Source organism: Halichoerus grypus, chromosome 11, assembly GCF_964656455.1.
Source record: "Halichoerus grypus chromosome 11, mHalGry1.hap1.1, whole genome shotgun sequence".
NCBI lineage: Eukaryota > Metazoa > Chordata > Mammalia > Carnivora > Phocidae > Halichoerus > Halichoerus grypus.
Window position 1 is genome coordinate 46,204,459 of NC_135722.1, and position 14,656 is coordinate 46,219,114.

The window sequence follows — 14,656 nt, forward strand, 5'->3', positions numbered from 1 at the left end:
CACACTCCAGGGCAAAGGTGCTACAGAGCAGACACAAAAGGGTCTTAGATCTTGTAGTTAGCAGGTGCTCACTGACTCAAGGCAGACAGGCTCAATCAATCCCAAATAAGGATGGTGCCCAGACACCGAAGACCGACTACCACCCCCAGAATCATGATTCAACTGAGCAACAAGGTTTCCCAATGAATGTCAATTATCCTATACAATCTACGGTACTTGACCTCCTAGCCCAGAGATGGAAGGAGAAACTGACCCAGACTGTATCTTTGACTCTGAACAGTGAGACCCCTAGCTCTATACTAAGGGTATTCAGGAGTAAAGATGGGAGCTAAGAACGGAAAAACTAAAAAAGCAACACACCCTGCCCAGGTCACCAAAAATGACCTTGACATCCTTAGGGGAATAAAATTTCTCATCTTTATCTGACAAAATTCAACTGTGCTCACCATTCTTATAAATGTTCTTTTCCGGTCAATGAAATGCCTTGCTGACCTGAGACCCTCATACTTCCAAGGCTGGGAAAACCAGGATGTCTCACTCAGTAATCTAGATCCACTTCCTGAGAAAACAATTTACCAAAACATCTCTCTAAAACTGCATGCAGCTGGTCTTGGTAGGCCCAGAGCTTGTAAGTAAGGTAGCTGGGCTCCTACAGTGAAAGAGAGAGCCCTCCCCCAGCCCAGTGTCCATTCCCACCTTCCTCACGGTCTCCAGCTCCTGCTGCTTGTTTTCGTTGGCAGCCTGGAGCTCCTTCATCTGTCGCTCCAGCTCCTCTTGTTCAGCCAGCAGCTTCTTCCGGAGTTCTTTCCGACGCTGGCGGGCTTCTTTATGTGGTGGGGGGCTGCCCAACTTCAACAGATGGATAGTAGAATGAATGGCTATAAAAGGCACAGGACAGAAAAAGGGACAGACTGTTTATTCTTCGTATGCAGATGGCATACTGGGAAGAAAACCAGAGACCCAGTGTAGATTCTGATTCTGCCATTAAGTAGTGGTGTGACCTTGCGTAAGTCGTAACCTGCAGCATCAGTCTCCTCATCTCTAAATGTGATCTCTGGAGTCCCTTCCAGCTCCAAAATTCCAGAACTGCATATCTGTGCTTAAATAGATACTTGATTCGGGAATATCACACACATTTGAAGAACTTACAACACTTTCAATTCCCTTCTCTGTATTTCTCAAAAGGCCAAATAAGAATAAGACATAGTAAGAGTTGAGATTCAAACTTCTTAATATCTGATTTGCTACATGCTGGGTTTAGCCTGCCTTTATCTATGCCTTCTGAAACCATATCCTTATACACTTCCTTCCTGAGATGGTAAGAGTAGCTACCATTTATTGAATACTTGCTATATGTATACCTTTACATGCATTATCTAATTTTTATGTATCTTCCTGATTATTTGAATTAATTTTAATTTTTTGACAGCTATTACTTTCACATTGTTCAAATTCAAAAGCATGAAAAGACATACGGGAAAAGTCTCCCTCCTGCTCCTATGTCCAAGTACTGGCTTCCCCTCTCCACTACCAACTAATGCTAACAGTTTCTTGTCTTTTCCAGAGATATTTTAAGCATATACAAATAAGTATGTATATACATCCTTCACCTTCTTTTGACATAATACACTCTTCTGAGCCTTCGTTTTTTTCACTTACTATATCTTGGAGAGCTTTCCATGTCAGTATATAAAGCATTATACAGGGCACCTGGGTGGCTCAGTCAGTTAAGCGTTTGCCTTCAGCTCAGGTCATGATCCCAGGGTCCTGGGATCGAGCCCTAACTGGGCTCCCTGTTCAGCCGGGAGTCTGCTTCTCCCTCCCCCCTGCTCATGCTCTGGCTCACACACACTCTCTCTCAAATAAATAAATAAAATCTTTTAAAATAAATAAATAAATGAATAAATAAAGCATTATACATAAGTACTGTACAGAACCCCATTGTGTTTCTTCTATCATTTATTCAACCATTTTGCAATTAATGGACATTTAGGTTGTCTACAATCTATCACATTTTTGCAATGATGTGCCATTTTTAAAATGTGCAAGTATATCTTCATTATCTAATCACAAAAACCTTGAGAGGTAGGTACTATCTTTTTTTAAGATTTTATTTATTCGAGGGGTGACTGGGTGGCTCAGTTGTTAAGCATCTGCCTTCGGCTCAGGTCATGATCCCAGGGTCCTGGGATCAAGCCCCGCATCGGGCTCCCTGCTCAGCGGGAAGCCTGCTTCTCCCTCTCCCACTCCCCCTGCTTGTGTTCCCTCTCTCGCTGTGTCTCTGTCAAATAAATAAATAAAGTCTTTAAAAAAAATTTTTTTTTATTTATTCGAGAGAGAAGTAGTGAGACAGAGCATGAGCAGGGAGGAGAGGGAGAAGCAGGCTCCCCGCTGAGCAAGGAGCCCGATGCGGGGCTTGATTCCAGGACCCTGAGATCATGACCTGAGCCGAAGACAGATGCTTAACCAAATGAGCCACCCAGGTGCCCTGAGAGGTAGGTACTATTATTATCCCCATTCTACAGAAGAGGAAAAACAGCTACAAAATTCATAATTCAATTCAAGTGACCCAGGAAAGAGGATTCAAACCTAGGTGCACTTGCTTCAAAATCTTAAGCCACATCAAAATGACCACAATTTTCAGTATAACATAATTTTACTTATATCTAAGAATATCATATTCAGAAGCCCTGAACTTTCATGATTAAAAAAAAAAATCTCATACGTAGTGTTTCATTCTTTACTAATTTTAGAATAATCAGTTTAAAAGTTATTAAATCAAAAGTTTATGTTCTTGAAATAATTATTTGAAACTAGTGATTTCTTGTGAAAATAACAGATCTTAAAAATTACTGGAAATATTCAAAAGTGATTGCATTATTCCTCTTTTGTTTTCAGTATTACTAAAAATTCAAGATGGTCACTTCAAAATTCTTCAGTCCTTAAAAGGGGAAATTCCATTCTCTTTAAATAGTAAAAGTAAATAAAACTTAAAATGTCCAGTTTATAATTTTCCCACAAGTTCATTATGCAAATGAAACTGATGAAAAATTTGGGAACTCCTCTCAATTTGTTTTTCTTTTAGTTATTATGCTGCATGCAGAAATAACTACAATGAGGGAACAATGCCTTAGTATCTTTAATGAGATTAAAAATACAAAGTCAGAGCTCTCAAGTTATATCATGACAAATAATAAAAACTGCCTTACCCTGAATCCACTCCTGTTTCTTCTTCTTATCTGAGGCACTGATTTCAAAGGTCTTATCAAAACATTTTATGAGAAAAAGGCATTTCTTCCCATCTTTGTCAGGCAAGGACTAACACAGAAAGCAAAATTGGTTTTTAAAAATTTTATTTTTAAGCATTTAAATTTAATCTGAATTATTTATACAAATCTGGCTGAAATTCAATGTCAATGAAAAATATCTATAAGAGCATATTTCTGATTTACAAAATGCTATTCTCTAGGCAACATTACCTATGGTAACAATGACCCCTGATTAGTATATTTCATCTGGACTGTGAGAACCACCAACACCTGATGGGGACACCATGCTTTGGCTTCCTGAGCACAGTGACTCTTGAATGTGAGCACACCCCTTACAGGAACCCTGGAAGGTATATCCACGTTGTTACAACAGGTATTGACTCCAATGCGCTATGAGGCTACTAAGCCAGGGTGATTCCCACATTCACCTGATGCAAATCCACTCTCTTTGCACTTGGGCTGGTATTGCTAGCAAGCTGTGGCTCCTGTCCTATATCCTTAAGTAGACTGGTATGTTCTATGGTAATCTCGTGAGTCTCCATGTTTAGCTGAATCTAAGAAGACCCCTTAGTAGGCAGTGCACACCCTGAGACATCAATATATGTACACTATTTCATCCATCAAAATACACTGTCATTTATGAGCAAGATTTTAGGTATTTTACATGTTCTTCATCAAATACAGATGTGATGATAGTTCAGATATAAATTAAAAACTCAAAATGTAGGTTTCTTGAAGACTTCACTTCTTTACAGAATTAATAGCAATGAATAAGGTGTCCTGAAAGTCACCTAAAATATTCAAAGATAATGCTCGTATTTTCTTTAGTTTTATTTACTGTACTCAAAATGGCCCAGATTTCCCCATATATTCATGATTTCAAACACTATCTTCCTGAATATTTTTTGGCTTTCTTTTTTATAACTCCATTTTATTCAATAAATGTTTCCTTAAATGTTCAAATAAATCTGACTTAATCCCTATACTTTGTTCATGAGACAGAAAATAAATTCACGTTACAAAAAACTTTTGTCAGGTATCTTCAGTTTTTGGTTCAGAAAGTCTGGTAACTGTATGCCTATACTATTTTAGAAATGTTAATTTTAAGATTATTTTAAGGTTCTAAAGCCTAGAAGCAAGATAAAAAGACTTGAGCAGCAGGGGGCAGCATCAGAAAGACGTAACAAGAGGCTTACCTCCACACAGCAGTTTTCATCCAAGAGAATGTCTCCTTTCTTATCCTTCAGATCCTCACTCACATAATAAGAAATTATGTTGGGTTTTAGTACAAACCAGCGTTCAGTCCAGTTTTTCCGTCTATGGCCTTTTTTCATCATGTAACCCTATGAAAGATTAAATCTGATATAAATGCCTGGCCTTTTACTTATTAGAGCTAATATCTCTTCCTTGAATACATGAGTATAAGTGGTTCTTGACCTTTGTGGATCATGAACCCACTGAGGACCTACGAAGGTCAGGGGTACTAAACCCAGTCAAATACATGCAAATACATGCATACAAAAGTTTACACATAATTCTGGACCTGCAGAGACAAAAGTCCACCCCACTCTCCATCCCCCAATGCTATATACGTAGTCTTAGAACTCCTGGTGCTAAAATCATTGTGATCTTTTTTAATTCCTTTTTTTTTTTTTTCTTAAAGAGAGGGGGAGAGAGTCTTAAGCAGGCTCCACACCCAGCACGGAGCCTGACATGGGGCTCAATCTCATGACCCTGAGATCATGACCTGAGCCGAAATCAAGAGTTGGACACTTAACAGACTGAGCCATCCAGGTGCCCCTAAAATTCCTTATCTTTTAGGGATACCTACGGAAATATTTATAGATAAAATGAAATGTCTGGGGGATGCCAAGGTGGCTCAGTCAAGTCCCGCATTGGGCTCCCTGCTCAGCAGGGAGCCTGCTTCTCCCTCTGCCTGCCGCTCCCCCTCTTGTGCTTGCTCTCTCTCACTCTCCCTCTCTGACAAATAAATAAAATCTTAAAAAAAAAAAAAAAAGAAAGAAATGTCTGGGATTGTTTCAAGATACAGGAGAGGAAAAAGTAGGAAGGGTAGGATCAACCATGTGTTGGTGGTTACTGGGGCTGGATGAATGGTATATGAGAGTTCACTATACTACCCTGTCTATTCTGATTAAAACACATACACACACAAAACCCTGATAGTGATTATCAGTAATTTAAAACCTCAATCAATGAAAATGCTAAACTTGGTCAAATATATCTTTTAACCAATCACCTTCTGGCACCAACCTACCCTTCTACCTGACCTCTCACTCACTATTCTGGAGGAAGAATTCTGCTCCAGATGAACAGAAAAGGAACTAGCAGCTAGGATTCTGGCTTCTAAATGTAGCTTCTACACTCACACTTCTAGGCCTACACTTCCTCCCACATATCAGTCACAAAGGTGTATAATTCATATCTTTACTTAAGCAAAATGACACATTATTATAGGCCAAGCCTTTCAGGGTTGTTTGAGAATAGCTGACTTTTTTTTTTAAGATTTATTTGAGAGAGAGACTGCTCACGCGTGCGAGAGGGTGGGCAGAGGGTGGGAAGAGGGAGAGAGAATCCCAACGGAGCACAGAGCCCAACGTGGGGCTCAATCTCACCACCCCAATCTCACCACCCCAAGATCATGACCTGAGCCAAAACCAAGAGCCAGATGCTTAACTGACTGAGCCACCCAGGAGCCCCAAGAATAGCTAACATTTTAAATATTAAATGTGTAAGTGCTAATAGCCTAGAGTAGACTATATATCATTAAATATTTATTACCTTGCTGTATCATTTGATTATTATGTCAGGTTCTAATCATATACTTGTTCAGTTTCCTAATCCTTGGACATTTAAATAAAACCTATCTCATACTGAAATTCATCTGTAGTCCAATTATCCTGCCATCCTGGTGGGCCTAGAAGTCTTTAGACAGAGACCATGTCTCACACTTCTTTTTAGCACTAAAAACCTACACAAATGAACCTCAATTAATGTTTATTGATGGGCTCAATTAGGGAAAAAGAGCAAAGACAACAACATCATCTGCTTAGTTAATAAAGGACCAAGGTAAGGAAACCCCAACTTGGAGCTATTATTCAGTATAATAATTAAGAAATCTGAAAGATCCACTAAAAAATAAATAAATTCTATTTAACAAGCATTAAGCTTCCCATATGTATATCATATGCTATGCAGGTCATAATCTAATAAGATAAATGCAATTTTGCTAAATAAAGGTATTTTCTCCCAAAAGTAAGGGTATTTTTCTGATTTTATAAAAATATATAATCATATACATACATTCATGTATAGAATCCTATAAAGTAGTAAGTCCAATAACAAGAAAGGAATAAAGAAGAAAATAAAATTTACAGAAATCCCACAATCCAGAGGCAATCACTTTTAACACTTTGGTGACCATCCTTCCAGATAGCCCTACAAACGTGTATCACATTTCATGAAAGGGGTTGCAAGATACTTCCTGTTCAACAACCTGTTTTTTTCTCTGAACGATATGCCATGAGGATCTTTCAGATCAATAAATATGGCTGTATACGACATGAAAGTACTTTAAAAATAGTTAAAAATGGGGTCATTTAAACAGTTCTTTCAAAATAGTAATTTCCCAATGCTTAAGTGTACTTCAAAATTGTACCAGTATTTTTTTTTAAATTAAAGCCTAATACAAGACTGGGAAAATAAGAAACTTCATTCCTGTTCTAAATCAGTGTAAAAGTATAAATGACTTATACCCGATGAAAATATCTTATTTCAAACATGTCAAATTCTAAAGGTAAGGAGACAGCACTCTTACCTGTTTCAACACATCTAATATAAGCTCATTAAAGACTTCATTAATCGCCATGGACACGGTCTGCCGATCCATGCCTTTGCTGAACTGTCCATTTCCAATAAGCTCAATCAGTTCCCACACAGAAAGGCCATCTTTACTGTCATCAAAGTTGATTTTATAATGTTCAAACTGTTCTTGCTGCCAACCTCCTCCCATAACTTCTGTAAGTTTCTTAAGCAAGTATTCAATCTGTAAAAAGAAAAATGTAAAAGTATTAATTCCTAGTCAAAAAAAATAACTTTTAAACTTAGGTATGTATCTATGTAATTTGCACTGATATGGTCAACTTAGGAAATTTTCTTTTCTAGTTACAAAAGCATATCTTTAAATAATCATGATATTATCAGGGAGAAAGGTATGGATAAAATGCCATTGGTCCTATATTAACTTTATAGAACAAGTAAAGGAATCAAAAACTGATAACCCTCTAATAGTATAGCATATCTGTATGCAGAACTAAAGCAAACTGCACACATACAGTATCATACACAAACTAACTGATGTGATTTGATTACTCTCTGTTGGATAAATATTTCAATATACCAGAACATTGATCTTACTGAACTAATATGCAAGTACTAAGTGAAATAAGCATCTCAAAGTAGTATGTACAAGTTAGTCCTCAATTTACAAATTTTCCACATAAGCCAATTATTTGAAAGTTATGATGCTTCCTCCCATTATAACATTGACAATGTTGGCAACAATGGCTGAATTCCTAGCCCGGGCTAGAAAAGTTTATTAAATCCTGAAACACACACCTTTGTGTAGAAAAACAGTAGAAAATGTTGCTATTGAAATAGCAGCAGGTGAACAAAACAGTGAGGCAGTAATACTCACTGAATGAAAAATCGGTATCTTACTTTCTGGAAAGCCTAGATTTCCTACAGCACTCTTGAATTCACCATGTCCAAAAATGAATGAATCACCTCACCTTCCAAATGGCTCCCCCTTCTATTATAGATTTCAGCTGCGAACAACACCATTCACCCATGCCAATCCTTGTTCCCCACTCCTTTATACCAAATCAGTGATAAAAACCTACTGTTTTCACTTCCCTAGATCAGTGTTTTTCAAACTGTAGGTTATGACCCAATATAAAACCAATGTATTAGGTAGTAAACACCATTTTCCTTAATGGAATGAAAATATTTGAGTTCACCTACAATAAAGACAAATGTTTTGTGATAAGTTTGGCATTGTGTGTGTGTCTATGTGTGCTGGGTCATGAAATAAAACACTTACCTTCCTATGGATTACAGTCAAAAGAGAATGAAAAACTTTGTCCCAGCAGTTCTCAAATCCATCCCCTCCTACTCCATCTTCCTTTGTTCAGGCCTCCCAATTGGTATCCTTGACTCCAGCATTGCTCCCTTGCATCTATATTCTGCTAGAGAGATTTTTCTAAAACACAAGCTGAGCCTGTCACCTCCCTCTTTAAATCCTGTCCTGGCTCTCTATCACCTCAAAGATAAAGACCAAGCTCTTCTGTGTCCCTTGGTGAGCACCACCCTCCCAGCCCCACCCCGGCTTACTATCTATCTCTAACATGTTTTCCACTTATGCCCACTGCAGATTTTACACTTCACCATACCAGATTAGAGGTCTCAAGCTTATTCTGCAAAGGATTAGGTAGTAAATGTTTTAGGCTTTGTGCATCTCTATTAAAGTTACCCTTTGTTTGGATTGGGTTTTTGTTTGTTTGTTTGTTTTATGCTTTAAAAATGTAAAAACTAGGGCAGCTGGGTGGCTCAGTTCTTAAGCGTCAGCTCAGGTCATTATCCCAGACTCCTAGGATCGAGCCCCCCATTGGGCTCCCTGCTCCAAGGGAAGCCTGCTTCTCCCTCTCCCTCTCCCACTCCCCCTGCTTGTGTTCCCTCTCTCACTGTGTCTCTCTGTGTCAAATAAATAAAATCTTTAAAAAAAATGTAAAAACTATTCTTAGCACATGGGCTATACAAAAATAGGCTATGGGTTAGATTCAGCAATGAGCCATAGTTTGCCAACACCCGCCATAGATTATAAAGAGTATACCAATTTAACACACTTTTTTATGCTTCTAAAAGTGCTTCACATTTTTATGCCTTTCCCCACGCTGTCCTCTCTGTTTTGAATACCTCTCCTCATTTCTATACCTGGCTAACTGGTATTCCTTCAAAATCTGTATTGTCTAGGCTATTCCTACTTCAAGTGAGGTGTGTGGAACAGCAGCATCGGCATCACTTAGAAGCCTGTTAGAAATGAAGAATCTTGGACCCTACCAAAGCCCCAAAAATCAAAATCTGCATTACAATAAGAACCCTAGGTACTTCCACATGCACATTAAAGTCTGAGAAGCACTGCTCTAGGAAAACTGCTCTGACCAAACCTAATTCAGGTCAGGTGGTCTTCTATGTCACTGCACTTAGCATACAGTACTGAAATCACCTCTTTACTCATTTTCTTCCCTACCATTTTCTGAATTCTTTATACAAGGGACCATGTCCCACCCATCTTTGAATCTCCAGAAATCAGCATCATACCTAGAATGTGGTAGAGCTCAATTAACATTTACTAAACTGAAATAAACTAAGCTAAGCCTCAATTTTTTCATCTATGAAATGGACATAGTAACACTTATCATATAAAACTACTATGGGGATAAAACAAGACAAGCTGATTATTTTGCACAGTGTCTGACACAGTATGTACTCCATCAACGTTACTTCCTTTTGTACTGAGTGAGTGGGGTATTATACAAACATTTAAAATTACATTTTATGAACAGACCCATAACCACTAAGGAAATTGAAGCAGTAATCAAAAATCTCCCAACAAACAAAAGCCCAGGGCCAGATGGCTTCCCAGGGGAATTCTACCAAACATTTAAAGAAGAATTAATACCTATTCTTCTGAAACTGTTCCAAAAAATAGAAATGGAAGGAAAATTTCCAAACTCATTTTATGAGGCCAACATTACCTTGATCCCAATATCAGACAAAGACCCCATCAAAAAGGTGAATTACAGACCAATATCCCTGATGAACATGGATGCAAAAATTCTCACCAAAATACTAGCCAATAGGATCCAACAGTACATTAAAAGGATTATTTACCACGACCAAGTGGGATTTATTCCTGGGCTGCAAGGTTGGTTCAACATCCACAAATCAATCAATGTGATACAATACATTAATAAAAGAAAGAACAAGAACCATATGATCCTCTCAGTAGATGCAGAAAAAGCATTTGACAAAGTACAGCATCCTTTCTTGATTAAAACTCTTCAGAATGTAGGGATAGAGGGGGTACATACCTCAGTATCATAAAAGCCATCTATGAAAAACCCACAGCGAATATCAGTCTCAATGGCGAAAAAATGAGAGCTTTCCCCCTAAGGTCAGGAACACAGCAGGGATGTCCACTATCACCACTGCTATTCAACATAGAGAAGTCCTAGCCACAGCAATCAGACAACAGAAAGAAATAAAAGGCATCCGAATCAGCAAAGAAGAAGACAAACTCTCACTCTCTGCAGATGGTATGATACTTTATGTGGAAAACCCAAAAGACTCCACCCCAAAACTGCTAGAACTCATACAGGAATTCAGTAAAGTGGCAGGACATAAAATCAATGCACAGAAATCAGTTGCATTTATATACACCACCACCAAGACAGAAGAAAGAGAAATTAAGGAGTTGATCCCATTTACAACTGCACCCAAAACCATAAGATACCTAGGACTAAATCTAACCAAAGAGGCAAAGGATCTGTACTCAGAAAACTATAAAATACTCATGAAAGAAACTGAGGAAGACACAAAGAAATGGAAAAACGTTCCACGCTCATGGATTGGAAGAACAAATATTGTGAAGATGTCGATGCTACCCAATCTACACATTCGATGCAATCCCTATCAAAATACCATCCACTTTTTTCAAAGAAATGGAACAAATAATCCTAAAATTTGTATGGAACCACAAAAGACCCCAAATAGCCAGAGGAATGTTGAAAAAGAAAAGCAAAGCTGGTGGCATCACAATTCCAGACTTCAAGCTTTATTACAAAGCTGTAATCATCAAGACAGTATGGTACTGGCACAAAAACAGACACATAGATAATGGAACAGAATAGAGAGCCCAGAAATGCACCCTCAACTCTATGGTCAACTCATCTTCGACAAAGCAGGAAAGAATGTCCAATGGAAAAAAGACAGTCTCTTCAACAAATGGTGTTGGGAAAATTGGACAGCCACATGCAGAAGAATGAAACTGGATCATTTCCTTACACCACACACAAAAATAGACTCCAAATGGTTGAAAGACCTAAATGTGAGACAGGAGTCCATCAAAATCCTAGAAACATCACCAAAGGCAAGGGAAGCAAGGGCAAAAATGAACTATTGGGACTTCATCAAGATAAAAAGCTTTTGCACAGCAAAGGAAACAGTCAACAAAACCAAAAGACAACCGACAGAATGGGAGAAGATATTTGCAAATGACATATCAGATAAAGGGCTGGTATCCAAAATCTATAAAGAACTTACCAAACTCAACACCCAAAAAACAAATAATCCAATCAAGAAATGGGCAGAAGACATGAACAGACATTTTTCCAAAGAAGACATCCAGATGGCCAACAGACACATGAAAAAGTGCTCAACATCGCTCGGCATCAGGGAAATCCAAATCCAAACCTCAATGAGATACCACCTCACACCAGTCAGAATGGCTAAAATTAACAAGTCAGGAAACGGCAGATGTTGGCGAGGATGTGGAGAAAGGGGAACCCTGCTACACTATTGGTGGGAATGCAAGCTGGTGCAGCCACTCTGGAAAACAGTATGAAGGTTCCTCAAAAAATTGAAAATAGAGCTACCCTACGATCCAGCAATTGCACTACTGGGTATTTACCCCAAAGAAATGTAGTGATCCAAAGGGGTACATGCACCCCAATATTTATAGCAGCAATGTCCACAATAGCCAAACTATGGAAAGAGCCAAGATGTCCAACAACAGATGAGTGGATAAAGAAGATGTGGTGTGTATATATAAATATATATTTATATATTTATAAATATATATTCTATTCTACACAATAGAATATTATGCAGCCATCAAAAAAATGAAATCTTGCCATTTGCAATGACGTGGATGGAACCAGAGGGTATTATGCTGAGCTAAATAAGTCAATCAGAGAAAGACATGTATCATATGATCTCACTGATATGAGGAATTCTTAATCTCAGGAAACAAAATGACGGTTGCTGGAGTAGTGGGGGTGGGAGGGATGGGGTGGCTGGGTGATGGACATTGGGGAGGGTATGTGCTATGGTGAGCGCTGTGAATTGTGTGAGACTAACAAATCACAGACCTGTACCTCTGAAACAAATAATACATTATATGTTAAAAAAAGAAGATAGTAGGAAGGGAAAAATGAAAGGGGGGAAATCGGAGGGGGAGACGAACCATGAAAGACTATGGACTCTGAGAAACAAACTGAGGGTTCTAGAGGGGAGGGGGTTGGGGGGATGGGTTAGCCTGGTGATGGGTATTAAAGAGGGCACGTATTGAATGGAGCACTGGGTGTTATACACAATGAATCATGGAACACTACATCAAAAACTAATGATGTAATGTATGGTGATTAACATAACATAATAAAATAAAACTTAAAAAAAATAATAAATACCTTTCTAAAAAAATAAAAATAAAATTACATTTTAGAAAGCATTTATGAAATAACAAAGAAGAATGCAAAATTAAATTTACCTGTAATTTCCACTGCATAAAGATTACACAAATATTTTGACAAATACTAGAGGAAAACACAGAAACAGTAAGTCTAATTTGTTACAGATAAGACTGTGAGTTAATTTTTCTTTCTCTCCTTTGCACTTCTAATAATTTGGTTATAATGATGTCTGTGAAATAACATATTTTAGCAGAGAAAGAATGCCAGCAATAGCAAAAATGTGCTTGCAAAGAAATGTACATCCACAAAATATCATAAAGTCAAAAATATCAAGAGTTCTACGGATTTAATTTGATGTAATACTATAAAGTCCTCTAGTATGGAAATGATCTTCTCTCCTAAATCTAGCATATGGTCGGTAGTCAACAAATGTTTACTTGCTGGAGAAAAACACACTTAGGACTTCCCTTTCTCTTGTTGGAGACAGATCATGTACTGTTAAGCTTAACAGATATTATTATCTTCTTGGCTTTTAAACAGAAGTATCAGGGATTGGGGTGGGGAGTGCTGGCTGGCTCAGTCTGTAGAGCATGTGACTCCTGATCTCAGGTCGTGAGTTCAAGCCCCACGTTGGGTAGAGCTTACTTAAAAAAAAAAAAAAAAAAAAAAAAAGAACAATTTCATTGCGCCTCGCTGGCGCAGTTGGTGGAGCATGCAACTCTTGATCTTGGGGTTTTGAGTTCAAGCCCCACGTTGGGTGTAGTGATTTCCTAAAAATAAAATCTTTTAAAAAAGAAGAAGAAGTGGGGCACCTGGGTGGCTCAGTCGTTAAGCGTCTGCCTTCGGCTCAGGTCATGATCCCAGGGTCCTGGGATCGAGCCCCACATCAGGCTCCCTGCTCCGCGGGAAGTCTGCTTCTCCCTCTCCCACTCCCCCTGCTTGTGTTCCTGCTCTCGCTATCTCTATCAAATAAATAAATAAAATCTTTAAAAAAAAAATAAAAAAAAGAAGAAGAAGTAACAGGGATAGTCAGTGGAGGAGAAAAAAAGAAAATGGTCAAGAAGAGAGAGAAAGAGAAGAGGAGAGAATGGGGCAGAAAAGAAAAGGAAGAAAGACTAAATACAAGAAGAGATTAAAGAGAGACAAGAGAGAAAAAGAAAGTCAAAAAGGACATTAAGATAAATAAATGCCCAAAGTAAAATATCTTAGAGGCATTAACATGTACAGAAGTTCAGTCTCCCTAATGCAGCAAAAAGAAGGGCCCATGCCATCTGATCACAACTCGGGACAAAGGTAGTGCAAGCACAACTAGAAGTTTTGTAGTAAGGCCAGCAGAAGACACGTATATGCATATGGTCACGTGTACAGGCGTGACAAAAAATGGTGCGACCGAATGACCATTCATACTACTAGTCAGGAAACAGCCTCAGCTTTTCCTCACCTACCCCTGTGAATACACCCAAGTCCCTCCCACTCCAAGCTTCAGTTCCCCTGGTATCTGGAATGGTCTTTTATAATGTTAGTAACCCAGAGTGCCTCTTAGCACCAAACTCAGCCCTAGAGGCAGCTTCCAGGCTCATCCTGAACCTTTCTGAAGGTGTACTCCCAAAGCCTTCTGAGTTTGTCATCAGCACCGAGCATCTGCTCAGCATTCCCAGGGACTGTCCCAGACAAATTATCTAGATTCATTTCCTGCTGACTTTCAACACAATCATACACTTATCATTAGCAAATAACTGAAGGGCCTCTTAATTCATTATACTGGGCGAGGGAGAGACAAACATTCCCATTCTCAACGACTCAATCATACTAAATAAGAAATCACGTGCTGCCGTGTTA

The 14,656-nt window shown here is 38.5% G+C and overlaps 1 protein-coding gene across 3 annotated transcripts in view; it reads right to left on the minus strand.

Moving 5' to 3' along the window:
• Window positions 1-14,656, minus strand: part of SWAP70 (switching B cell complex subunit SWAP70) — a 78,206-nt gene that overhangs the window by 16,533 nt on the left and 47,017 nt on the right. For all 3 annotated transcript variants that reach the window (XM_036068779.2, XM_036068769.2, XM_078058412.1), the window contains 4 exons: window positions 7,105-7,332; window positions 4,466-4,612; window positions 3,210-3,318; window positions 697-878 (listed from right to left, as the gene is read on the minus strand). In XM_036068779.2, the coding sequence (XP_035924672.1) occupies window positions 697-878; window positions 3,210-3,318; window positions 4,466-4,612; window positions 7,105-7,332 (666 nt within the window). The remainder of the gene's footprint in view (window positions 1-696; window positions 879-3,209; window positions 3,319-4,465; window positions 4,613-7,104; window positions 7,333-14,656) is intronic.